The sequence below is a fragment of the Heterocephalus glaber genome, unplaced genomic scaffold (genome assembly GCF_053883595.1).
Source record: "Heterocephalus glaber isolate CG9 unplaced genomic scaffold, H.glaber_assembly_v1.0 deba00000331, whole genome shotgun sequence".
Lineage (NCBI taxonomy): Eukaryota > Metazoa > Chordata > Mammalia > Rodentia > Bathyergidae > Heterocephalus > Heterocephalus glaber.
This window is the reverse complement of record NW_028258142.1, coordinates 43,813,550-43,840,888: the sequence shown is the minus strand read 5'-3', so window position 1 is coordinate 43,840,888 and position 27,339 is coordinate 43,813,550. Positions and strand designations below refer to the sequence as shown.

At 49.6% G+C, this 27,339-nt stretch overlaps 2 protein-coding genes across 47 annotated transcripts in view; one reads left to right on the top strand and one right to left on the bottom strand.

Moving 5' to 3' along the window:
• Nucleotides 1-24,832, bottom strand: part of Celf4 (CUGBP Elav-like family member 4) — a 286,009-nt gene extending 261,177 nt beyond the window's left edge. For 14 of the 46 annotated variants that reach the window (XR_015442332.1, XR_015442317.1, XM_021236712.2 and 11 more), the window contains exon 1: nucleotides 24,048-24,823. Coding sequence is in view for 42 of the 46 variants with exons in the window: in XM_021236712.2 (XP_021092371.1) it covers nucleotides 24,048-24,333 (286 nt within the window). In the remaining 4 variants the exon portion in view is untranslated. Of the gene's footprint in view, nucleotides 1-24,047 lie in introns of all 46 variants that reach the window. The other 32 variants (XR_015442303.1, XR_015442312.1, XM_087189474.1 and 29 more) reach the window with 8 other exon arrangements.
• Nucleotides 24,833-24,840: 8 nt separating this feature from the next.
• Nucleotides 24,841-27,339, top strand: part of LOC147830113 (uncharacterized) — a 65,546-nt gene continuing 63,047 nt past the window's right edge. Inside the window, exons 1-2 of the mRNA XM_087189572.1 lie at nucleotides 24,841-25,087; nucleotides 26,434-26,616. Of these exons, the coding sequence (XP_087045698.1) occupies nucleotides 24,964-25,087; nucleotides 26,434-26,616 (307 nt within the window). The 5' untranslated portion in view covers nucleotides 24,841-24,963. The remainder of the gene's footprint in view (nucleotides 25,088-26,433; nucleotides 26,617-27,339) is intronic.

Genomic DNA, 27,339 nt, shown 5'->3' with positions numbered 1-27,339 from the left:
AGACAGCAGCTCTGGCTCTCCCTCCTAGCATCCTGAGAAACAGGAGCTCCAGAGAGGGCAGTGGCAGTGGCCCTTGTAAAAGCCGGAGAGAACGAAGCTCCCGCACGAGGAATGCAGGTGGAAGCAGAAGGGGACAGACCTGGCCTGGATTCTCTGCCCTGGTGCAAGGGGGATTCCTTAAGGACTAACAGAGGGTTGGGTTAGTGGGGTGGGTGCAGGTGAGTGGGGTAGGGTAAAAGACATGGGAGGAGAGGGCTGACAGCATCCATGCGGGTGTGACACAGAACAGTCTTCGATCTAGCGGATGCTCAGTTCACACTGACATAGAACAATAACCACACCCATGAAATCTTATTTAACTTGTTCTAACATAAATGGCTTTAAGTACCCTACACCTGGGTCTCCCAAATGTATGCCTCCTGCCCAGGTCTTCACACTGAGCTCCAAAGCAAACCATCCACTGGTCTTCTGCATGCCTCTCCCTGGACATCCAACAGGCCTCCCCCTCCCCGCACAGCCATGGTGGACTTTTCATCGCTCACTTCTGAAACATGCAAATGCCAGCACTCACTGTTGTGTGGCGAAAGCTGTTTCTTGGCTCCTCTATTTCCCCTTACTCCACACTCCACAAGTACAGGGACTCTGATCTTCCCAGTCATGCCACCCCATGCACTTCTCACGTCTTCACTGTCCACCCTTGTCCACATCCCATCCTCACTGCCCTGGCACCCACTGATTTCCTGGTGTCTGCTCTATGCAGCTGGCTCCAGGCAATAGCTGGAGATATCTTTATGGATGTGCAGAACATGCCTCTTCCATTGTTTCTTGTTGTCAGTAGAATACAGTTTGGCTGCCCCTCCCTGGGCATCTGCCAGGCCTGAGACAACCTGCCCACACTGGCTTCCTTCCCCCATGGTCCCACCATGCTCCTGGCACTCTGGTCCTTCTCCTATTCTTGAGCAAATGGAGCCCCTTAGTGGCTCAGGGCCTTTGCACTGATGTTCCCTCTGCCTGAAGTGCTTTCCCCTCCAGGTAGGCTTGTTTGGATCTTGGGTTCACTGTCAGTTTCTGAGGAGGATCCTCCCTACCCATCCAGTATACAGCAGCCCCATTCACTCCATACCTCAGCCCTTTCAATTCTCAGCATAGCACTTAGGATCAGGTGTTTAATTTTTATTCTTAATTTATTATCTAACTCTTTTCATGGAAATGTAAGCTGAAGGAGAGCCAGGCTTTATCTGTCTTGGTCATTGTGACTCCAGCAGCTAGAACCGTGCCTGGCACAGAGTGGGTGATCAATAACTATTTGTGAATGAATGAATTATTTAATCCTGATGGTGTTTGTCTGAGAAGGCTTTTTGCCTAGGGTAGAAGTGTAAGCTCCTGAATGTGTTTCCTGGACTGGCTCTTGTGTACGAATTGCAAGACTAATTAAACTCATACATATTTGTGGAAATGCAAATATAATTTTATTTACCAACGACTGTAATAAAGGTAAATGCTCCTTACTTAAACAAACAATTCACTTTGGGAATAGAGCTGTAAACGGAAGCAATAAATAAACACTCGTTATTGAGTGCTTACTGTGCATCCCCTGAACTTCACCAGTAGGCCGCTCTGATCCTCCATCCTGGCAGTTTACACCCATGACGCCTGGGGCCGACCTAGGAAGATTCTCTCATCTGCACATGCAGATGCGGGTGCTTAACCACAATAGGCACGAGCCCTCTCAACCACACACAACCACACACAGGACTCTCCAGAGCACGGCTTAGCTCTTGGCTCTATCACTTAGCTGCTAGTGTCCTGGGGAGTTATTTAAACCCCCTGTGTCTCTGTTTCCTTGTCCATAAAATAGGAATTGAGATTTCCTCCTAGGAAAAATGGGAGTATTAAATGAGATAGCATGTTAGAATGCTTGGCATGGAGCCTGTGCATAGTAAATGATAAATACATGTTAACAATTCTTCTCTTATCACTATTATGATTATTAGCATTATGCAAGACTCCTCTAGATGTTTCTACATATTCTCAATTAATTGCCACCATAACTCTTGGAGTAGGGGCTATTCCTGACTTCCAGGTTAGGAGGAGCTCAGAGCTCATGGAATAAAAACTATTGCCCCGGTCATCCTGCAGCTCTCCATATTGAAACCCAAGTCTGTGGACTCCAGAGCCAGTGCTTTTTCAATGCACCACAGCTGTCTCTGGGTTCTGTATTACAGCCTAGTGCTAGTGGGCTAAGTAAGCATCATACCCATCTCACCATTTTAACCCATGGCCCAGCCCTCATCACAAACTCTCCAGTCCCTTCATGGGCTCAGCTTCTCCAGGTATCCTGAGCCCCTAAGTGGTCTCCCAGCCACATCTCAGAACTTTCCCTGCTTGGCCCCATCCTCATTTTCCCTGAGGTCCTCATGGCTGCACAGGCCTGGACTCAAATCCAGCAAAAACTTAACATCAGAGGGCTAGAGACTGAGATGGGAAGTGTTCCTCCAGGTGACCTGCCTCATCCCATTCCCAAGAAACAGTGGAGATCTGGAGAGGGCTCACGATTTGTTCAAGGGCCCCCTCTTCCCATCCCTGACCCGCTTCCTCCCAACCAGTACCTTATTGGCCATCTGCCAATCAGAAGGGGTGCAGGGGAGAGGCATGAGGGCATCTCTGCAGGAATGTGGTGGGCTTAGCTGTGCTTTTCTGTTGCTCTGAGGTTTGCTTTTCTGCTTCCCCTCCTGAGGAGTCTGTGAGCCTTCCAGAACAGGGGTGCTGGCTCATCCATCTACTTCTTACATAGTGCACAGCCCAGCCCTGGGGACATGAATGTGGGTTCTGACAATTACCAAGACAATCCCGCCACTGTCTTTTGGGAAGTGCAAATAGAGGTGCCTTTCTCCTTTTGCTACCTTCCTATCTTGCTTGTTTTTCTCATGCCGTGTACTGTTCACAAAGGAGGAACACATTTGTTATAAACTTTCTATAAAAAGTAGCTAGACTTTGCTGGGGGCTTGAGTGACAATCCCTTCTCCAGTCCCTCCAGATGAGCAAAAGAGTTACTAACAAGTCTGTGCCCTCTGAGACATGTCCAGCTGTAGCTGGAGGGAGGTCAGTTGAGTGCACAGTGCCGTGCATTGCTGTGCCTGGGTGAGGACCCAGTCTGAGGTGAGCTGGCCAGACGTGCAGGCACGGCTGGGTAGTGCAATGGGTCTAAGGCTCCGCGCTGTTAGATTTAAGCTCCAGGACTCTTAAAGGGATGAGAAGTGTTGGGGCTGCAGCACTGAGAGGCTGCCTGGAGGAGAGTCAGGGCTCCATGCAGAGGAGAGGTTTCGGTTTGGGGGAAGCAGAAGAAAACAGGTTGCCCCAGGAAGGGAAGGAGGCTTAGCAGAGGGGTACAGAGCTGGAACCAATCTCATGGGAAGAGAAGGGAAGGCGAGGGCAAAGGCAGAGAAGACAGGGTGCCTGGGTTGTGAACTCTTTTGACTTCTTTTTCATTTGCTCCGTATCTACAATTATCACGGGCTCACCGTGTTCCAGGCATGGTGCCAATGCTCTACCTATATTACTGCATTTCATACTCATGATAAATTCTTTTAGCTGCTGTATGTATTCCTACTGGCTACATAGGGAAAGTGAGGCTGGCCCAGCAGGTAATATGATTTGCCCAGTGTCACACTGCTCACCACTGGAGCGGCTGGGGTTGACCATTGCGCTGCCAGCCTCACTGACTTTGTGCTGCCCGAGCTTCTCTCATGAGGGTCTGGGCAGCCCTGGGATCTGCGTGAGGCGCAGAGTGGGGTCAGAGTAGCTTCATCCATGCAGACATGGGACTTGCAAGAATGTATTATCAGGGGCCGGGGATTTAGCTCAGTGGTTCCACCAGCTGCCTCGCAAGCGCAAGGTCCTGAGTTCAATGTCTGGCACCAAAAAAAGAGAATGTATTATCAGAGGGCTTGGTTTTGTGTGTATAAGAGTTATCTGTGTGAGAGTAAGAAAGTAAGTGTGTGGGGCCTGGACCCACTTCTTACAGATGGGGAAGAGAGGTCTCTTATGAGAGTCTGGCAACAGCCCAAGGGATGAGTTTCATGGTATAAGCAGATAGTCGTGAGAATGTGGGAGGGTGTTTCCTGAGGAAGCAGCTTGAGCACTGGTGGCCAGGAAGCAGGGTGCAGAAAGCTAGGGGAGGTGTCCAGGTTAGAGGCAAGAGGGAGCCACAACATTCCCCTGGAGGTAACTGTGGACCTTTGAGAACCAGGAGGATTTACAGTGCAAGAATACTGCAGATCTTCTGTCCCTGTCCTTAGAAGCTGCAAAAGTCTGGGGCTGAGGCCAGGACCTTAATTTTCACCAGACTCCAGGAGATTCTGATTCAGGTTCCCGAGACAGCTTAGGCAGGGCCAGGGTTCAGCTTTAGCTGCAGGAAGAGAAGGTGGTGTGGTATGTGCCTGAGAGGATCCTATTGAGAATGCATTGGGTGAAGTTCAGAAGAAAGCTCTGGATGTAGGCACAGGATAGTATCCTCAGGGGCCAGAGTTCTGGGGCCTCCAGATGAGGGATGAGGTAACTGCTTGCCCTGAGCCTGAGGTCTCAGGAGTACTGAGCAGGTGGGACTGGCTTTCTTTCTGCACCTGAGGAGCCAGGGGTTCAGGCAGGTGCCAGATGTGGGCTGGGGCCTGGTTGGCAAGGGTTGCCTTTCTTGTCTGTGTCCCAGCAGGTGGACTCAGCCTCCAAGGGGCCAGAGATGAGGCAAAGGAACAGGACCCCTGTAACTAGGCTCAGGGGGAGTGTATTAGGGCAGAAGGAGCTGCCCAGGAGAGCAGTGATGCATTCAGCCCGAGGGCATTTCCCAGGCTCCACCCTGGCCCTCCTGGGCACTGTTCTTCCCTAGAATCATGGCTTCCAAGTGCAGCCTCTGGCCTCCCTAGTCTGGTCTGAGTACCATCTGCTCTGGCCCAGATGGAGGCTGTGAGGCAGGTGGGGGCCTCTCTCTTCCCATAGCTGCCTGTCTCTGTCTCTGTCTCTGTCTCTCTCTCTCTCTCACACATACACACACACACTCGCACGCACGCACACATGCACACTCACACACACGCACACACACGCACACTCACACACACATGCTTGTGCACATAGCTCTGTACTCATCTCCAAGTGGAGCCAGGCCCACAGGGCCACCTTGTTGGGAGTCGATCCCCGCTTTTTCCGGTCTCCCAGGGAATTTGTGGCAGAGTGAGAAAATGCCACAGATGGCCCAGCTGCACATCCAGGAAAGCAGCTTGGTCTCTGGAGGACACTGTCTGACTTTGAATCCCCCAGTTACACTGCCCATAACCACGTATTAGCAGGACTTTCTCTCCCCACATACCTTCCCCACAGTTCTTCCCCACCCCTGGCCAGAGGACCCCCAAAAGACACCCATGCTCATGCACATTTGCAGGGAATGGCAGGAGTGCCCACCCAGGGAGTTGGACTCCTCTTTTCTGTTTTTTACATGCACTTGGTAGAAACTGTAGTTATAGACATACACACAATCTGTCACTAAAAATTGGCCCAGCCGGGCTGTCACAGCCCACATATGCCTGCATAAATTCAGCATGTATGAGGACACACGTCCACATATCTCCTTGCCTGGCTCTTAGAGAAAGATTGGAGCATGCTCACATGGAGGTGGCATGCATGCATGTGTGTAGACACTACCCACCCACCTCACATGGACACACACACACACACACACACACACACACACACACAGACACAAACTTCTCACTGCAGCTGCAGTGAGGAGCTGCAGACCTTGGAGCTCTGTTCAGACCCACAGCTTCAGGCTTGGGACAGACGTGGTCTTGGCATGGGATACTCCTGGTCCTAGAGCTGGATGAGAAAGGATGGGGCTCTACTGGACAGCAAGGCCCAGGGGGTAGAACTCTGCAGCGCTGGAAGAATGGAGAGAGCTCTCTCTGCATCTCTTCTCTTTCCAGAACTAGGGCAGCAAACACAGCTCTCCCACATCCAACACATAGTGACCCACATGACACCAGCACACACATGTGCACATAGCACACTCACTGGGCATGGAGTAAAGCAAGGCCTGAGACTACGGCATGCATCCACATAATGTGCCTCCAGCAGACAGTCACAGTCTGCTCTGCTGCAGTGTCCAGCAGTGCCCACTGAGCCTCACCCTCACCACGCATCAGCTCAGAGCATTCACATAGGCAGAGCTGCACATGCACCACCTCTGGTGGCAGCCCCTCCAACCTTCCCTCTAGCACGCGGCCCAAGACCCTGTTAAAGCAGGCCACCCCATCACTCCCAGAAAGCTTCAACTTTCAAATGGTCTGCTCATCTATGTCTATCAGGTGGAGAAACCACAGTGAATGCATTCCCAGTCTCTATCTTAAAGAAACGAAAACCAGAGGTTTTGAGTTCCCTCATGAACTGGCCATTGTTAACCCTTTGATGTGTGTGTGTATGTGTGTGTGTGTGTGTGTGTGTGTGTGTGTGTGTGTATTCTCTTACTCCAGGTGAGCAGGGCCACTTTCTCTGCCAAGTATGTTTCTGTGGACCTACAGGAGCCCAGCAGCCTGGGAGCAGGCTTGGCTGGACTGCAGGGCACTCAGTGTGAAGTTTCTCTTGCTCTGAGTCACAGCAGGAGGCAGCCTGAGGCAGTTTCAGAAACTCCTGTCCTCCCTTCTCAGTTTCCACCTCCTGGAGGACCTCTCTTCTGGCCATAGGTCTCATCTTACCTTTCTGAGAGCTGTTTATGCCAGTTCATGGGGCTGGGTGGCCCTTGGAAGGCCTACCCCACCTCTCTCCAGGACTTGCCTTTGGTAGTTCTCAGATGAACAGAAATTTGGCCCGGGTCTTGTGGGTTGACATGGTACGAAGATTGCAGGGGGGGAATCTCGGAGATGGCTTTGTGGTTGTTGATTTCTAATGAGGACTCAGCCTCAGCCTTTAGGGTTTCCCTGGCTGTATCAGGAGAGGACTTGGGACCCTGACCTCTGTGAAATGTGAGCAGAGTAGGACATCATCTACTCCTGCCTGCCCTTTGTGCTGGGCCCTTTTCTCAAAACAGCTGGCTTTACCTTTCCTGCTAAGGAGAGAGGCGGCTCAGTTGTCTTGGCCTTGTGGTTAATTAAGTCTTGTCACTAAGGAGTGATGTGTGAGTGTGCGAGGGTACATGTCTGTGTCTGTGTGTGTATCCCTCCCTGTGCTTCTTCTTGTGTGTCTCTGTGTGTGTCAGAATGCTTCTATATGTGTGTGTCTGTCAACGTGTGAATGTAGCTGCAATTTTGAGTGTGCATTTGAATCTATGGATATCTGTATGTGTGTTCACAGCTGAGTGTGTTCCTACATGTGTCTGTGTATGCTTATTTGTGAGTCTACATGTATGTGAGTGTAAGTGCTTGTGGGCATGTTAGTGTGAATCATCTCTGTGTCTGTGAGGGTGAATGTGTTTCTATGTGTGTGCCACTGTTTTCAGATCCTCTGCATAAGACAGCGTGGAATGATGTAAGAACATTAACTGGTAATGATGCAGGGCTTTAGTTTCCCCTTCTGCAAAAGGATGACAATGGAAGAGATGACCTTTTTACTTCCATTAAGGAAGTGTGCAGCCATGGAAGTATGGTGGGCTTGAGAATATGACAGATAGCTTGGGGGTCATGAAACTCGATTGAGTTATTTCTCTCAGTGCTTCCATTTACTCACCTGGCATTCAAAGAGGACACAGTGCCATTTCTGTCGAAGTTTTGTCATGAAGACTTCACGAGAGAAATAGGAGTGAGAAGCTGCCTGCATGTACTGCATAGTAGGTGCATTGTCAGTCTTCCTTCCTGTCCACCTTTGAGCCCCACTGTTGACCCTGTCTCTTGCATCTTGTCTTAAGAATGGGCAGGACTGTCGGAGCTGCTCAGTGGTCTGATGGGGACACTGGCTCTTAATACATGATAATGAGCTTGCATTTTCCTTCCTCATTTGACTGATTGTGACCCTAAGAGATGGGTTGAGCGGGTTCCAATACAGTGATATAAGAGAGGAGAAACTGAAGCTCGAGTGAGAAGCGGACTGGGTCCATGGTCGGGGAACCAGAGGCAGGATGGGGCAAGGATCCAGGCATCTGGGTCTTTGGTGCAGGGCATCCTGGGTGTACCAGCTGTCCCTACAGCAGGTATTGTCCAGAGCACCCAAAAATGTCTGCTTCCAGAGGCCCTGTGAGGTCCAGGCCTCCTCTGACCCATCCAGACCAAATGGGAGAAGCCTGCAAATGAGCCCCAGACAACCCAGGTCATCTGGTGAAGAGGTGCGTGGACCAGGGCTCTGCACAGGAATTGGAGGGTGGCTGGTCATTCCCAAGGTGGCTTTAATTGGATTCCTCTCCTCCCAAATAGTCCATGGGTTGTGGACACCCAGAGTCAGATTCATTAGCCTCATCATTCACCTTATTTACAAAATTTGACTCTCAGTGATGTTTGCTGTTTTCTTAAAATCCAAGCCACTGTAGAGCAGTGTGACTCGAACTCTCAGACAGCAGGGGGAGAAGACAGACTCCTATTACTCAATGAGCATGGTCTCCCAAGATGTCTTGAAAGGGGATGCATTCAGTAATTTAACTTAGGACAGGTTTATGTGTGTTGCGGGTAACTCTATTCCATAAATGATGGGAGCCTTTGGGCCAGGGGGTGCCTAGCAGATCAGGCTGCAGGAATCTGCCTGCCTGGTCAACAGCCATGACTCTGTCCCTCAATTCAGCTAGGCCCCTTTCCTGCCTCACCTGCACTCATCCTAAGCCTGAGCCACTCGGTATCCTGGTGGAATCTGACCAGTTTGTAAATTTCCCTCGTCATTATTTTTCCATTTTTCTGTATAAGAAAGGTATCAACTGTACCTAGTTATGACAGGACTAAAAGCAAGTAAGATAAAAGAAAGTACTTTACAGATTAAAATGCTATATAAATAGAAGGTATATAATAATATAAATAAAATAATTTAACCTCTACGATGCACTATAGATGCACAGTGTGACTTTGAGGGAAACACTTTTGTACATAGGTTATATACATACAGTAGAACATAAGTCTTAGTTTGGCATATAACGCAGTTTATAGCATGTACTGCCATTCTTAGGATTATGTAATATCTTATGACACAATATTCCTAACGCAGAGAGAAGTAGACTCAAAATCAGTCAACATTAGGCTATTTTGGCATTCGAAACACAAGTCCCAGATTTGTGATTTTAACAGCTGAAGCTGAGAGGAAGAAAACTAAAAATACTAATGGGAAGATATCTCCATCGACTGGCAATGTGGCCCACTGGTTGGGGAAACTGGGAAGACAGAAACCCCAGAATAGGTCTGGGTAAGGGCACAGAGGGGAGAGGCCCTCTTGGGAGGCGGTGGAGGAGTTGGGCTTGTCAGCGATTGTTCTTACTATTTATAAAGATGAGGAGCTATAGGGCTTGTGGTAGCCCCTGTGTCTGCTGATTAGCTGGCGATTATATTGATGATGTAATAAAAATTCACTTTGTCTATTAAGTTTCACCAGGACGATCAAGGAGAGATTAGTTAAAAATCAGAGGAAATGAATAATAGAATGGAGGAGGAAAGCCACAAGTCTCCCCTGCCATGCTCCCTGTCTTTCTGGCCTTTGGCTGCCCCCAAGGGGGCTCAAACGAAGAAGCCCCCCTCAGCAACCAGACAAAGCTGCACCGGAAACTTCCCAAGCGGGCCTGCTCTTGGGGAGCGACATGGTGCTCCACATATGACACTGGTTTAAGCTCACAGACCACGTTTAATACTCAATAAAACCTTGTCATGGCAGCCTCCACAGATCTGCTGACCCTGCTGGGAGGCAGCCAAAGCGATCGGCTCTTTAGCTGTTGGGGTCCCTCTGGCTCCACAGTATGGCAGGTGGAGCTCCATGTGGGTGACATTGCTCCAGGCTGGGCAGATCCATACTCCCCGTGGGCCTCTTTGCCTCATTGCCTCTCCCTCTGGCCTGGCCTGTGCCAAAAATTGCCTCCCCCACCCATTAAAAGGGGTTCCCTGGGTTAAGGCCTGGGCTCAGAAAGATCTGTTAAAAGGCACATGACACAGAGATGGTAACACATTAATGTCCACTAGTTCCAGGGAGCACGTCTGACTAGTTTGATTGTCTGGACTTGGAAGGGATAGGAAAAGGTCGCTTTGGGTTGAGGCCCATTGCCTCAGAGCCCTGGTTCCTGGTTTGGTGGCTTGGGCCTTAGGGTTTGCAACTTGGGTTTTGTGGGGCTGCATAATGGGGATCTAGGGGATGCCAGGAGACTGCCATTAGTGACTTCCACATCCTCCCAGGAAGCTGGGTCTTGGGGTTACTCCAGCTCTATGACTAGTTCAGTTCTGGTCTTCACTGAGAAATCCTTGGGGTCAGGAAAATGCCAGGGCAAAGGTCGGTGGAAGGATTCTTTGAGGGGAATCTCCCTCCCTTAAGGAGTTGGACCCAAAGGCCACTTCATCTATTTTGGCTCCCCTGAGCTGGGTTTCTCTTCTCAAACCTCAAGAGACCACTGCTCTCCTGAAGTCATGGGCTGCCCTTGAGCCCTTGGCCCCCTTGCTCAGGTACACTGTCCATACTGGGAGCAGTTCTTCCTGCTACCTGCCAAGGTTTCTCCAGCTGAAGACCAATGTCACCCTAGAAAACTCTGTCCCCTGGCTTCATCCCCACTGCCTGGCTGCCTTCCAGCTACTCTTGTGCTGGGGGCAGGCAAAGAGGAAGAGTGGAGGCTGTGGGAGGATTCCAACCCTGGAACCCCTCTGTGCATCGCCAGGGATGTTCACCTGAGTGAGCCTTTGGGGGTCATCTGGATGTCTGCCCCAGGGACAGGTAACGTAACCACAGGTCAAATATTCCAAGATTAATTTTGCAACCCAAGTGGGCTGCCATTGGAACAGTTGAAGGACACTGCAGCCCCAAAGGAGGTGAGGCATGAGAGTAGCCATGGCAGTTTCTGTGTGTGTCACTGACTTCCCTGGGAGCATCTATGACTCACCCACCCATCCCTGCCCTATTCTCCATCATCGAGGCTGCTGGTGGATCTGGATTTATTCAAAATGAGAAATTCTTTCATGCACCAGTCTGAGAATAGACTTCATTGTAGTGGGACAAAAACAAAACCTAATAAAATGAGACTAAACACTCTGACCTATTAGCTCTCCAGCCTCCCTGCTCTGCCTTCTTCCCATCTGCCAGCCTAAGCTTTTTCTGTCCCACTCTACCAGAGGACTGCACTGGCACCAGGCCCTCAAGTATTCTGACCAAGAACTTGCCTTTTAGGGGTTCCTACATTCGGTACACAGGGAATTTGTATTGCATGGTTTTATATTTGTGGGGTTGCCACCTTTTATCACATCCAGAGTTATTTTGTGGTGGTGAGAGCGGGTTCCCCACATCCGGAGGTCAGGGCAACTGAGGTGACATGAATCTGTCCCTCCCTGAGGAAGGCTTGCATCTCCCCAGTCAGACTTGGGGGCTACCCAGGGGGAGCCGTGACACATGTCCACCATGGTCTGCTCCTGCTTGGCAGAAGTCTGCCTCTGCACCCTGGGGTGAGTAGGGGGAGAGTTGGGGCATCTCAGAGGCTTGCTGCAGTTGGATGAATGACATCCCTGCTGGCCCAGCAGGCCCTCTCCTGCTCTGTGGGACATCCTCCTTTTGGCTGCATGGCCTAAGCTGTGAGCAGCCCTCCTAACCACTGGCTCAGCTGAGTCAAGGTCAGAACATTTGGAGTTAATGTTTTGCAGAGAAATTTGAGAAACTGAGGGAGAAAGAAACCAAGGCCTTGGAGGTGGCATGAGGAACAGACAGGGTCACACAGGAGGGAGAAGGGAGCAGGATTCTGGTCCTGCTGGCCACAGCTAGATGGGTGCAGCCTTTGGGTTCACTTTTCCGGCTTGGCTCCTGCCAGTCCTGGCCCCGGCCCCTGGAGCAGTGGGATACAAGTGTGGCTGCTCTGCCCTTGAGAGCAGCAGTCCCTTCTCAGCTGCTGCTGTGACCGGTCTGCCTGGTGGTCACTCACTGCAGCCTAACATTGCATTTTTGCTGCTGAGAGTTGCCACTTGCTGCTCCTTTGTTCTTCCTGGGGTCCCAACTCAGCTGCCCGGGCACAAGACTCACCCTTAGTCTTCATGCCAGGGGATTTCCAAACTTGCCTAATAGAATTCACTCCAAACTAGTTGATTATTGAAATAATCAAAATAACGGTACAGAGGAAGTTCTTATTCTTGAATAAGATGAGTTGAAAGATTAGAAAAGAAAATGAAGCCAGAACATAAGCCTGTGATGGTTCTCGTGCCCTATGTCTCACTCTGATGATGAAGAGGACTTCAGTCAGCCAAGTCCTCAGCTGCACCTGAATAGTCACATCCCCATCCATCCCTACCCCTCAGCCCTCCGCTGAGGCCCAGCCAGGTCAAAAGGCCCTGCACCTGAGCTTTTAGAGATTCCTTCGCAGAAGCTGAGGGAGGCAACAATCTGGAGTTGGACCCTGTCAGTCCTGAAGTGTGGAAAAGATCTGGTGTCTCCTCCAACATCTGGAACTTCCTCACCATGTGGAATGAAGAATAAAAGCAGCACTAAACCATAGACGGTAATTATTCATTTTTTTGAAGTGAAACACAACTCACACAAATTGGCCTGTGTGTCCCTGTTTTTTTGGTGCCTTGGGCCCAGGCCTGACTTACCAAGTGAGGGAACTGGCCCGGGGTCCCAGGTTACCCACCCGTTCAGGGAGCTGCAAGCTTAAGGGGAGGCCAGCCTCCTTGGTACGGAGCAGGGCGCGGGAGGTTCGGGCAGCAGCTCCTAGGCTGGGGCGGAGCCTGGACTGCGGCCGGCGCGGGGCGCTTGGGTTTCAGGGGCCCGCGGCGGTAGCAAGTTCTTCCTCTCACCATCAGAGGGCAGGCGACAGCCGGAGGAGAGAGGAGCCCTTCTCCCCCACACAGTTTGGGGGTTCCTCCCCAGTGTATGCAAAGAGGCGAAAGGAGTTGCCAGGTTTCCAGTGCACCCTGTTCTTCCTGAAGCGATTTCGACCCAGGCCTGGTGGCCAGGGAGGGGACAGGGCTCTTTCGGGGGAGGGCTGAACCCTGGCGCCAGGACGCACCTTTCCCTTATACCCTCTGGCGGGAGCCAGTTCCAAGCTCCGGGCACCCGCTGGGTCTCAGCTGGGGAGGCTCGGCCTGCGCACTATGAAGGGAGCCGCAGTGATCCGCCAAGGCGCCGGTCTTGGCGCCAGAAAGCAATAATCTGGGGGTACAGCCAGGGGCCTTGTACCTTGGTGGCCTGGGGGAGAGCAAGCCAGGGGAAGTGGTTTATGGCCTATCTGCTGGGGGACCGAGCGGAGCGCTTCCTTGTGGGAGGAAGCACCATCCCTCTGGAGGCCCATTTCCCATCCCAGCCACAGGCTCTATCTCCTTGCGGTCCTTTCCAAACAAAGGCATCACCCCTTGTTCCTGGGCAGCCCATCTCTCATTCATCATCACACCACCATGGGCCTGGCCTATCAGGCAGCCTCTCTCCAACGTGCTTTGGCCACTCTGGGAATGGAGAAAAGGAATGATCAGAAAACCTACCTGGTATTTGGCTGTCCCCAGAGACTCTCCCGCAGACTGCGCACTTGCATTCTGAGGAGCCCCAATATGTTAAGCTTTTCTCCTTTCCCAGCCTTCCTTTCAGGCCTCTTTGCCTTCCTCTTTTAGGCATTACTCAGGGTTTCCAAGGACAGTTGTGGACACCCTGATCTGGGGCTTCAGTGGGCAAGAGAATGAGGGGTTGGGGCATTCCCCACAGGAATTCCAAGACCACCGAAGCATTGCCTTCCAGTTCAGTTCCTTCTCACTCACTGTGACTGGAAGTGGGCCTCGGGGAAGAGTAGATTCCAGAAGACCAGGGAATTCTTACCCCACCAGCCATGCTGACAGAGCAGCACCCACATCCTCTGGCCCTAAGAACTCCATGACTGTGACTGATCAGATTGGGTGCCTTACCTCCTGGGATGCCCAAGCTGTAGAGTGCACAGTGGCATGTCGGGGGGCCAGGATCCCACCATGTCAGTGCGGACATTGCTTTAAGCTCTCCTCACTTCTTTGGCAATAAACCTCTTCACACAGTGTGGGGCCAGGATGCTCTCATCCGGTGAGACCAAGCCAAGCCAAGTATTGATTTGACAGAAAGAGAGGGATATTCTGGAAGGGTAATGGTTAGGGGATCCGATGTCTTTCTTTTCCTGTTCAGAGAACACCTCTCCTCCACTTCACCCTGCTGGAAAGCAGGGGCCAGATGAGGAAGTGTTCTCATGGGTCACCTGGGGACGGCTTGTGGCCCCTGGTCTTCTCCCAGGAGTTCAGGAAGCCTCCGGGAACAAGGTCCCCTCTCCCACCATGCAAGCGATCCCAACATCTTTGCCTCCTCACATATACTTAGAACCAGTCAATATGATTAATTTTACATGGCCATAATTTCCTGCTATTGCCTTGGAGTCCTCCTAGCCTTGCCTATCAGCAGCGACATGATACAGTTTCTGGTTATATTGGTCAACCAAGATATTGATATTATTAATAATGGATATCTATATGCTGACCTTTGTCCACACAACTGAATCACTCTGGGCTGGCTGTCATAGTTTTTTTAAAGGGTATTGATAAGCCCATTACTGGAAGGACATGTACAATCTTAGGTGTGTGCTTTTCACTTGCTGTCAGGGATCTCCTGTGAAAATCTACCTGTATGGCGGAGCTTGTACAAGATGGCATGTAGTATGCAAAAGAATGTACACAAGTGCTTGTGTGGTGAGTGCATGTATGTGGGCATGCAAGCCCCTTCATATATGGGTGTGTGTATGTGTGCATGTGTATATGAATGTGTGTGAATCTGTCTTGAACACCTGCCCTTTTAGAGCTGATCAAATAGTCAATTAGAGCATTATAGGGAGGTAGCAGAATCAGAGAGTTCCTACAAATACACTGTGATGTAGTGTTTGATCTTTGGATGCCTCTTGTCTCCTAGGACTTTCGTGAGGAGGCTTGGCTTTATAAGGATATTATTAGGTTGATGCCTCGTTCTCTCAATTTACCTGCCAGGCAAGAGGCAGCATTTGCTGGGAGCTGGCTGGCCAGAACCAGCCACCGCAAGGTGCACTGAAGGCCATTCGGCAGGCAGGACTTTGGAGGCATGCTACTGCCAGCCTCAGTCTCTTTATCCATGCCCTTGCAGCAATTAATCTGGTTTTACTTTTGGAAGGCCAGAAGAGGGGAGGTCAGCTCAGCCTCTCAACACTCTGCACTAAAACTCCCAATCAAAGGAAAGCTTGACATGCTGCCAGGCCTTGCTGATTACATGGTGGGGTGTGGCCTGCTGCCTATTAGAAGGGAAAGGATTTGTGGAGTTCTGTGGCAGAGGCATGCTCTATGTTCTCCACGTGTATGTGTGCACACAGTCACACAGACCCCATTGCTACATAGCTCTGTGGCTGCTCTCATGCCTACCTCTGGACAGTGATGGCAGGGACCTTGCCTCTATCAGCTTGTCCTATACTGATCTCATCCTGTGTGGACCGAGACACGCTCACTTGTCAGGGGTGCCCCCTTACTCGTCCCTGTGAAGGGAAGCCGGCTAGTAAGAGAGATCTTTTGGATCCTCAGACATAGTGTATGAATAAACCAGACATGGATTAATTAGGTGTGACTGCATCATTAAATTAGAATAATGAACAAACAGCCACGTATGGCATTCAAATCTGCCTAGAATGACTCCAAGGTTTGCTTTCAAGTAAGTTACTTGTCAGTTTGTAGGTTTTGGGGACCCTAGAGAGTGAGTTTCCCATCACATCTTGAGAAGTGGCTAGGCCAGGTGAGGGCTGTCCTTCGTTGGGCACCCAGCCTCCACAACTGAATCAAAACAATGACTGGTTCGATATGGCATCATCTATGCATGCTTCAGCTGCACACATTTCTCAGCGTGAAATACGACAGTGGCACAGGTGCTCAAGAGATGGGAGGGAGAAGTTAAGAGGTGTGGGCAGTGGATGGGAAATGTATCGATCCCACAATATTTATGTGGATGTATACAGTTGCTTGTGCATGTGAGCACGCACACACACCCTTCCTCTATGAACCCCTTTTCCATGAACCCATTTTTCTTCTATTGAGATAGTCTTCACTGCAGTCAGATTTGAAGGTGAACCAACTCTCCGCTGTGTAATTTTAGAATGAGCTGCTGAAAGGCAGCCCCCTGCCCTTGGCAGACCACACTACCACAATCCCCGTACTTGGACAGAGCAGCTGTGCAGAAACAACTGCTTGTTTTTAACAAAGAGGAGGAAGTCAACAGCTAAGAGGGGAGAAAATGGGAATCTTGCTGGTCTCATTGGCCAGCTGCAGGATAACCTAATGCACTGGGGCTTTGTTAGTAACATCTCTTAAGTACCTGGAAACCTTTAATCTGTAGCTGCTCTTAACTAAGGTGATAATTAATTAAAGCAGAGAGTATTGCAGTACAGTAACATCATGGTCAGTTTATGAGCTGTCCAGAGCTGGCCTTCAGAAGTCTCTGCCAATTAAACTCTTGTTGAAGGCCAGCTCATTATCAATATTTGCCCTGAGTTTGATCAATATTTTTGTCTGTACTGTTCTCATAGGAGGACTGTGTCTGTCTCCAGGAGGGTACCCATTTATTTACATCTTGCAGGTAGTCATAGAGGATTTGCTCCTGAGCTGAGCTGCCAGGGATAGCTCTGTTTGAAAGCCTCGATCAGCTCATGATCGAGGAGAGATACAAGGAAGGATAAGAGACACAAAATGTCGAGCAAGTGGAGAGGAGAAATCTCGTGAATCTATAATCCTAAAAACATCCCCTTCTACTCGAGGGACTCAGAAATCAGGGCAATTCCTCAGGGGCTTCCCACCTGGCTTCTTTGTTGTTTCCTGTGGGTAGGCCTGGTGTTGAGGCTTTATATCACTCCGGGGCTCCTGGGTACTTGATGGGTGGAAATGGAGGGCTCTTAGGGCAAGTGTATCAACTTGGGAAATTCCTCTGCTGTCTAAAATTACCCCTGTAATTGTCTTTTTGCCCTCAAAACTTTAAATGTACCCCTATGCCACCATGTAGAATATTTATCTCCTTTATCAAGCCCCACTTTAAAGTTTAGGGGTATCTTCAGTGGCAAGAGGAAGGAAAAGAGAGGAAGGATGGTGGATAATAAGAGCTACACCTAAGTTGGGAAGAAGACTCTGTTCTGATCTTTTAGGCTAGTGGTGGCGAACTTATGGCATGAGTGCTTCAGCCAGCTATTTGTCATTACTGAAAGCTCTGAAAGGTGCGCCATCACTGTTAGGCTATTTAGATAGGATAGTATGCTTTCTGTGGTTCTTGGAGAGGTGGTATATTTAAAGGACTTAGAGAAGGCAGAGGTAAAAAGGGTGAATATGATTCTCTTGTTAAAGAGAACCCAAAAGGAGGGCAGCTGGGTGTCTGCCATCCTCTGCCTGTATTTAGAGAAAATGCAGCACTCTGCTTGGAAGATTTGTCTTGATTGAGCTTGTCAAGTCCTGTGCATATATTTGTGTGTGTATGAGTGTATGTATGAAAACACTCTAAGAGGAAAGTATGCTGGGATGCCGGGGGCAGTGCATGGGGTATGGAAACAATGGTGGTGAGAATTGCTCTGCAGAGAGCTGGGCTCTGTGGCTGACTACTAAGATCCCAAATGGAAGGTCATTTCTGAAACAAGGCAATGGGTGAACAGAAGCAGTTCACACTTCCAAACTGAAAGGATTCTCTTCCAAACCTAGACTTCTGGGTAGGGAAATCAAGTACATTAAAAAGCCCTGCACGCTGGAACTCAGATCACTGACACATCTCAACCAAGGGTTCTGAGGTAGAGAATGAATATAATAATGAGGACAGTGTCCTTCTTTCCTGATTCTCTCCTTTACTCCATCACTCTTTTCCCCATCACCCTTTTCCCTGATCCTGCATGGAGCCTAGGAAGATGAAACTGCCCCTAACATAATCTCCATTCTTCTTGTAATTTTCATTTTTTCTCTGCACATGCGCATGCACACACACACACACACACACACACACACACACACACAGAGTCATTCACACCAACACCTACACAGGCTGCAAAATCTTCCCTTTCCCAATTCTTCAGTACCCACACACACTGTTTTTCACATCCTCAAACTCTTCTTTCTGCATGTCACATAGGATTTCCCTTCCAACTTCAGGAGCTGCTGCAGTTTTGGTCACTGTTAGCTAGCACACCCAGATTCTAGCTGGCATTTTGACCCTAACCTTTTTGTTTTCCTTTTTCTCTATTTGAAATGTTGGGCTGTATTCCCGGTTGCATCTCCTTCTCCCCAGTAGTCTATCTACCCCAACTTCTCTTGAGCCGAGATCTCTTTTGGGTCAGTTTGGAAAGTGACCATCTCTTGGTGACGAGGAAGGTGTGAGCTCTGCAGTATTTTCTGCAACTCCATTTCCGGCAAAGTTGCAATGAGCTCTTTTCTCATCCAATGAGGTGAGGTCTTGACTATCTTCTCTGGCATCAACCAGAAACCCTGCTCCCAGCTGGGATATAAACTATAATAAGGAGAATGTTGATGCTAATAATAGTAATGGACATGTCATGCTTAAATTGCTGGGGTGTGTAGAGATCACTGGGCGTCAGGAACGCCCCTGTACATTCGCTCTTTGAAAGAATTCTGAGAACTGTGCAATATGACAGTGTAGGGGTCATATCTATGGTGTGCATTTTTGTAATTGCTTTCTTTGAGTCATTCTTGAATTAGGACTTTATTCAGGAAAAGCTTCTGTTTTTGCTTTGTTCTGTGTAGGAGAAGCCACTAACATCTAGCCAACTAGAACAGGTGATACAGGGAGTAAAAGTGTGCCAAGGGACTTCTTTTAACCCAATCTAGAATTTCCATTAAAGCCAGTGGGGGCCGAGGTGAGAATGTCAACATCCTTCTATTGAAGTGCAATGAAATCTAGGCCAGGCTTGGTTTTCATGTGTGTAGGATGTGCTTAGTCATGCTTGCACATGGATGCATATGCGTGGATATGTGCATAGTAATTCATCTGTGTGTGCCTATTCTGAGAAACTTTGTTTTAAAGATAAGTAAAACTGTGCACAAGTAGTGAGTAACCACTAGTTTCTTAAATAAATGAATTATTTCTCAATACTTTTTTTTCTGTCCTTTTAAATAGGATACATCACCACTTGGAATTTGGAGGTTTTATAATGGTGGCTATTGATTTGATATATTTTAGTCATGATGAATACTAGTGCTCGTTTTTTGGTGAAACTTATTTTTAAAAGTGTTTTTCTTGTTTTCTTTTTCTGGCTATTCTATCTCTCCTATCTCTGATGAGGTAAGTCTTTCTTTTTAAAAACTATAGGTGTGTAACCAGTCATTCAGCTAGTCTCTTTCCCTGGTCAGAACTGGCTTTTTAGTTTTCAAAGTAATTAAAAAGAGTTCATCTTAATTGAGCTGATGTCCATGCTGATACTTCAGCTTCACTCTCTTAGTCTCATTTGAAAACAGAAATCAGATAGAGCCTTACAGTTTTAATTCACCTATCTACAGAGGGGGGAAAATGAGCCATCTCGGCTAAGGCATGAAGTGGAAATTCTATGTTCTGAAAATTGTTGCCTCTTAAATGCAAACATAACACATCATTTTATGAAGATAGCCACAAATCAACAAACATAATCATAATCCTTGTCTTTCTTTCTCCCAGTTACACCCCAAATCAAGAGGTTTTAGGCATTTCCTATTCAGATACAGTTGAAATGAGAGATTTTGCAGCTGATGGTGAGTATATTTTAAAATGATACACTCTCCTCCGGAGCTAAATCACAGAAGGTTTCATTACTTGGTCCCCACCCTCCTTCTGGATGTAGTGCGAAAGTATGAGGGGCTGGCTTCCTTGTAGCTGTGGCTCCTGGGCTGGGAGCCCCCCAGCCTGTCAGTAGAGTAAATTTTCCTCCACACAGTGGGGAAAATCTCAAAACGGAGTAGTTATCCAGGCACAGATCAGTTCTGACTGGATAACAAGAGGGACTCTGATGGGGACTTAGCTGTTTAGATTAAAATGCATCGCAGGCTCTGGGAACAAGCACACATCAGTAGTAAAGGCTGTTTAAACCTATGGGGACAGCCCTATGTTTAGATTACATTAATTCATAAATATTATACTAAATACCATTTAAATTGGACTTAAATGACTTCAAAGATAATGCATCATAATATGGCTATCCAGAGAGCACTAGTCTTTATGTCTCCCAGTAACTCAGTCTTTGCTGCCTCCTATCCTGCTAGACAGGAACGAAGTCATGAATGGATTGCTGACTTATTCATGTGTGATTTTCTGTGTGTGTTTGTGTGTGTGTGTGTGTGTGTGTGTGTGTAGGCATGAGTATATGTGTGTCATTGGTCACTGCCTCTGTTTGTTCTCCAAGAACTAAAAAAAAGAAAATAGAAATAACTTAAAAATGAGAGAAGAGAGGAAGTAGACTGGTGGGTGACCTGTTCCCTTTTCCAAGGAAGAAAAATTCTACAAGAAGGGACAAAATTGGTCCTTAGCTCATTTCTGCTGCTACCCCGGGAATTAGCCTCTCTCTTCTTTAATCGATAGGACAATGTCGTTCTCTTTGGAGCCTGGAAAAACAATCTTTCCAAAAGTGCTTCAAATGGGGGGAGGAAAAAAAGACTAAGTCAGAGAGTTTGCACTGTGCTGAGGTTTCTTCCTTGGGTGTTGTTTCTTTGAATTTTGATTTTTTTCTTTTTTTCTCCCTCTGCCTAACACCTAGACCCTCTTCCCCCCAATTGCTTGCTGGTCTCTGGGGGGTAAATTTACCTTTACAGCAATTACCCCAGTCCACAGCTGCTATTTGCTGCTTCCCAGCTCAACAGCCCTTCTTGGATATGGCTGGGTTTGCTCCACAACACCCACCTACTCCCTCCTCCACAGACTCCCAATTTGACTAGAGTAATTGCCTTTTAAGGTGCACTCTACGCATGGCATGGCAGGTATTCTGTTAACCCTTAGAACTCCTTCCTTCTTTAGTTACCTGAAATGGTAGGTGGCCAGCAAATGGTTATCCACCTGAAATCTCATGCATTTCATTTACTTTTTACTGCTTTAAAAAACCAATAACATAAACATGTTATCCATGCTGGGGGCCAGTATTTGCTTGTGTGTCTCAATTTTACCCCAGTATTATTCATTAGAAGTTGTAAATTCAGAAAGGGGAAGGCAAGAGCCATGAATATGCCCTGAAACCAGGCTTAACAAAGGCATGATTCTATCCCTAGTCTCACGTTGTCAGTTTAGAGATGGGGAAAATCTAGAAGCCAAATGCAACCCTCATTCTTCCAGCCTCATCATGTTTTTTGACTTAACAGTAATTAATCAGCAATGGCAAGTCAGTAATTTTTTTAAGGTGGCCAGAGGCTTATTTTATCAGGATTAGCTAATAAGTCAGGCTGCATCATTGAAGGAGGAGTTCAAACTCTACTAGGACTGGATAAACCAGCCCTTGGAAATGGTCTCATTTATTCAGCTCTCCAGGAGCTTACAGGCATGGTTAGAGATTGTGGCCAAACTCGACTGTAAAGATCAGAAGGATGGAGAAGCAGGAAGTTTTAAGGAAAAATATATGCTCAAGCTCTGAAGGGTGAGCTGTGACACCCAGGATGCCAGAGCCAACGGGCCCTGCCTGTCACCGACTGAGACAGTTTGGAAGAAGAATTATTTGGAAAATGAAGTTTTACCTTCCTAGGAATTTTGCATATATTCTCTCCCTGATACAAATGATTAAAATTCTATTTCTTATAATATGAATCAGACCAAATTACATTAGAAGCAAAGTGATGATATCAGCAAGGAATTGTTGAGAAGAAACCAAGGAATATTGCTAAAGTTTATCTTCATTTGAAAGAAAGAAGTAAATAAAGTGCTCCAACCCCGATCTCATAGGATGCCTAGCTCCCCACAGCTATCTTTTGCTTCTAGTGGGTTCTGATTTTTTAAACTTGGAAATCTTGAATTACCACAAAAACTGATCATGGGCAGGCAAAAACCATTCCTACCTACGCTATTAAAATTTTTATTATTACTATTTTAAAATCCAGGGGCCTATTAAAATGACAAAGGTTTGACACAAGCCTTGATTAGCTTCTAGGGAGCTTGATTGGAAAGGGAAAATCTACAAAGATATGGTTGAGAGGGAGGGGGAAAGAAAGTGTTTCTTTCCTGCAAATATTATTTCAAAGACTGCCTTTCCATTTCACCTTTTCAATCTCTTTTCTGGACAGACAGACATTTTCTCCATGTTGAAAACAGGTTGGCTTCTCTCTCCATTACAGCCCCCACCTTTACCCCACCCCAACAAATCCAGTATATTTCCATTCTGCTCTATTTCTGTGCTACTCAACATGCCATTAACTTTAAGATTTACTCCTCAGCAGGCAAGCTGGAAGATGCTAAAGCCAATAAAAACTGCTCTCTGGGACTCCAACTATGAAGAGTTTGGAGCTCTGTTTAGTATTCGGATGAAGGGAGGGCTGGAGAAGGAGGGTGGTTGTGGTAGTGAAAGCCACTGCTGCTCAGGGAGCCAGACAGTTCCGAGCTCTGCACCTAATGTGCTGGAGGTTCAGCTCTGTTCATAGCCCATTTGTGGCCAGGAATGAGGCTGCTCTCTTTATGTGGGGGTGGGCGTACATGTGTGTGTTTTCATCTTTAAAACCACCAGCTCTCACACAGCATCTTCAGCGGCTCTCCACACTACTGTTTATTAAAAACGGAACGTCCATACACATCCCCTACAACTTCCTTATCCCCACGCTCCTTCCCTGTCTGGCGATCAATCTCTCTCAGAAAGCATTTAACTTGCCCACACAGCTCCAGCACCGATTAATCCCCGCTGCACATCCTATATATTACTGTTAGGGAGCAGAGCACTGGGCTAATTTCGTCACCTACCAGCCACCCACACACATTCTACAACTGAACACGTTTGGGGCTCTGCCTCAAAGATAATAAAACAAGGAGAAAACAGGCAGGCTGTAGACAATTCCTATGACCACTTTCTTAAAAGTTGTTAGGTTTTAATTCTTTGATTATTCTGTCTCCTCCTCCCTCAAGCACTCACTAGTAAAGATTGCTGCAAGGGAGAAATGATCTACTATAAGGCTCTCTGCATGGTGAGTTTGGGATAAATTAGGGTACACTCTTAAAAATGCATGGCTTGGACACATATATTTCCCCCCGAAGCCCAGTTTTTCCGGAAAGGGGACTATCCGGGTCTCACAGACCCCAGTCCACCCAGGGGATGGCCGGTTCCCTGCTAATTCTTGCCTTAGGTTTTATCAGTCCTTCCTTCAAACATCCAAACCACCCCCTTCCCCCACTCCCCACACTGTCACTCACACCACAACCAGATTATTGAGGCTCACAGCTCGACAAGCAGAGTTTACTGTTAAATTGATAGCAAAATAAAAATATCTCTGAATTTGTCACCTCTCCCCCCTTTAGACGGCTGAGCTCTCCCGCTACTCTGGCCCCAGAGGAGGATGAAAAGACAATCTCCTGTAGTATTTTCAGCACCACTGCGATGGACAGCACCCTTGGTACCCGGCCCGCCGAGCGCCCGCCGGTCCGTTCACCCTCTCGGGCTCGCCCGGCGCAGCGGTCCCCGTCCCAGTCTTTCAAGTCCCTGTGCCCAAAAACACAATCCCCGTTTACCCCCTCCGTCCTCTCTTTCTTTCTCTTCATCTTCTGCGCCCGCTGCTCTACCCAAGGCACCCCTCCTATCAGTTCCTCGCCCAAATCCCAACCTTGCCCCGGCGGACAGCTCCCCACGCGCCCCAGCGCTGGTCTCCGCTGCCCGAGCGCCTCCCTCCGCGGCGCCTGCCCGAGGCTCCCTCTCGCTCCGTCTCCCGCTCGCTCGCCAGTTGCCGGCCCGCTCGCTCCTTCTCCCCGGCAAAGTTGAGAGGGAAAGGTGCACTCACCTTTGTGCATGCCTGTGAACCTGTCCTTCAGAACCGTGAGCTCGTAGATCTTGCCAAACTCCTCGAAGAGGGGCTTGAGGTCCTTCTCATCCAGGTTTCGGGGGATCTGCCCAATGAACAGCTTGATGGCATCGTGGTCCTTCATGGGAATGGTCGACGGGTTCCCCGGGCTGTGGCTTAATCCGTTCATGTGCCCGGCGCTGCCCGGGCTGCCGCCGAGCCCGTTGGTACTGAGGCTCGCGTTGTCAGCCTGTCCGTTTGCTAACGTGGCCATCTTTATATACATAGAGAAAATCTTCTTTCCTTTTATTCTTTCTCGCTCGCACTCTCTCGCTCCTCTCCCTCACTCGCTCGCTCGCGCTCACACACGCACACGCATACACACACTCGGGTTCTCTCCCCCTCGATTTCCCTACACCTCGCTCCTCTCTCTCTCTCTCTCTCTCTCTGTCTCTTCGCTCGCGCTCTCTCCTCTCCCCTCCCTCCCTCTCTCTTTCTCTCTCCTTCTCTCTCTCTCTCTCTCTCTCTCTCTCTCTCTCTCTCTCTCTCTCTCTCTCTCTCTCTCTCTCTCTTTCTCTCTCTCTCGTCTCTCGGTCTGATTTGATTTTTTTTTTTTTTTTTTTTTTTTTTACATTGAACAGACAGGATCTCTGTCCTTTCCGTTTAAACAGGCTGGACCGGTTCAAGTTCCCATCCAGACCAGGGGTGGGGGCGGCGAGCGCGCGAGCGGAGAGGGGAGCGCTGGAGTCGGGAGTGGGCGCGCTGCGGGGGGGAGCCCGCACCGCGGCGGGCGGCGGCGGGGGCAGGGCGGCGTGGGGCGGCGCCGGCCTTGCTGCGCCTCCCCCCCGTCGGCGGCCCCGCGGAGCGGCGTTGGTACAGTCCGAGACGGCCCCCGGCTATAAATAGCGCCAGGCGCATGGCTCTTCGGGAGGTGCTGAGATTCCGGGGCCCGGCGGCCGTGGGCAGCGGGTGCCCGTTAGGAACCGGGCAGTCGGCCTCCTCTCGTTACCCTTTGGGGGTTCTTTTTGTAATAGAAGCAGGTGCAACTTTTTGTATTTTAAAAACATTGATTTTCGTTTTCGTGTGGGCGTGGGGGGAGGGGGTATCCACCGAGCTGCGCTCCACTGGGGCGACGGGCGGGCGAAGCGAAGGCAGGGACGGCGGGCGGGGCGGCGAAGGCGGCGGCGGCGGCGGTGGAATGGGCGCTTTCCTCTCCCATCTGGCTCCATTTATTTATTTATTTAGACTAGAAAAAGCGGGCAGGCTTGGAGGGAGTCCGCCCAGCGATCCGAGTGCGCATTGATCAGTGTCGAGAGAAAAAAAAGCTACATAAATATATATTATGTGGATAAATCTGTAGACAGGAGCTCTCTCGCCGGCGCGCGCTCTCCCCGCTTCTCTGTCTCTGCTCTGTACCTCCTCGCGTCCCCAACCTGCGAGAGCAGCCCCAGATCTCCCTCCCACCGGGCATCCACCGCCACCCGAGCCACCTGGGAAGACGGGGCTGGGGAGCAGTTGGGCTGTACCGGGGGGACTGAGGGTAGAGACTTGGGGTCCGTTCTCGTCCCGGTGCTCTTCGAAGGCGGGATGGGTATTTCGGTCCCGGACGCTCTGGCCCGTCCTGGAGAGCGGCGGCCGCTTCGGCCGGCCAGCGGCTGGAGGGAGGAAGGTGGAAGCCTGCGCCCGGCCGGCCGAGGAGGGAGGAAAGCGCTGGGCGCCGCGTCCGGTGAGCCAGCGCGGGGGCACTGGCTTGATTTTTTCCCTCGTTTGCTTTACTGGTTAAAATTGGGGGGAATTTTTTTTTTCTTCACTCACCATCAAAGAAATAAAGCCCCGAATCACTCTCCGGGCTGCAGCTGGACCCAGACTCCAGCGGCGTGCGCTGCACCCGCGGGTTTCCTTTGCTGCACCCCAGCTCCAGAGGTGCGAGGCGGGGAGTGGCGTCTGCAGGCTGAAGCCCAAGGCGCAGCCTCCCAGCCAGTGCCTCACCGTACTCCCCCGCGGGCCCGCCGGGTCTGGGACCTGCCCTGAGCTGGAGAGGGAGTGGCACGCGTGGGAGCTGGTTGGAGCAGCCCCGCCTCTGGGTGCGAATACTGGTGGTGAACTTGTCTGGGGCAGCAGATTTTCATTTTAATGGTATTTACCTGCACCCCATCCTCTCCCGCATTTGTCTTTCCAGGACAGCTTTTCCCAGCACCAGAAGTCGGGCCAGTTAAAATCATGCGTTGCTTTCCCGCGGGGCTGGGAGCTGGGGCGGCGGGCCGAGCTGCTGGCCTAACCCCGGAGGGTCCCGGGCTGGCCACTTTCGGGTGCTCTGGGTTTCTCTGCTCTTACTCTCGAATTACACCAAGTTACTACACGATATGTTTTTAACATTTATTTCAAGAAACGAGACCCCAGCAGTCTGTAAACCCGGGCCAAGCCGGCGTGGTACAACCACAAAGTGCTACTCTCCAGCGCCAGAGGAGGCCCGAGGCCCTGAGGTTCCCAGCCCCGAGGTTCGAGGTTCGAGGTTCACCTCAGAACCCCAAGCTTCCCTCGAAGGATGGGAGCCTAAATCAAAAAGCAAGTAAGGTTCTAAGAACTGTGGAACTTCTTCCTTTCATTTTAGATTCTTCTGTCTTTGCTTGATGGAATTGTAAGTGTAGTTGATTCTGACTAGGTATCCTGGGCTTACATTATCCAGTTATTTTACGTTGGTGTGGAAACTGTCCTGAGTTGATGGAAGGGAACGGAAACTCAGAGTCTGCCTGCTATGGCTGTGTGCTTGGTGTGCCTGAGAGGTGTTGTAATGACGTGGACATGTCCTGGTAAGCACATGGAGGGTGTGTGTGTTTGGCAGGAGGAATATGTGTGTCCTGTCCTGACCTGACTATGTGTGCTTGCGTGGATACAGCCTGGACATGTGCACAGACCCGGTTTGTGTTCATACTCTTCACACGCGTGTGCATATGTGTGTGTGTGGGCCTAGCAGGTTGAACCCCCCCCTCCACATCAGCAGAAGCTAATTATCCAAAGCATCTCCTCCAACATCATCTTTCAGTGCTGATGCTTGACTCCCAGGAGCTCACAGCAGAGTGGAATATATTTTCTGCCATCATAAGGGAGTTAAGGAGAGTAGCTCCTTCCTGAGGGCTCTCCCTCTTCCTGCCTTCCACCCCCTCAAAGCAAAGACATAGCAATGGAAAGTCAGGGCAGCTGGAAAAGGAGAGGACAGCTGAGGAGAGGCCACTGGGGTTCACCCTCTTTTTCGTGCCACCACCCCAGTCAACCCCCACATCCAAGTAAATTA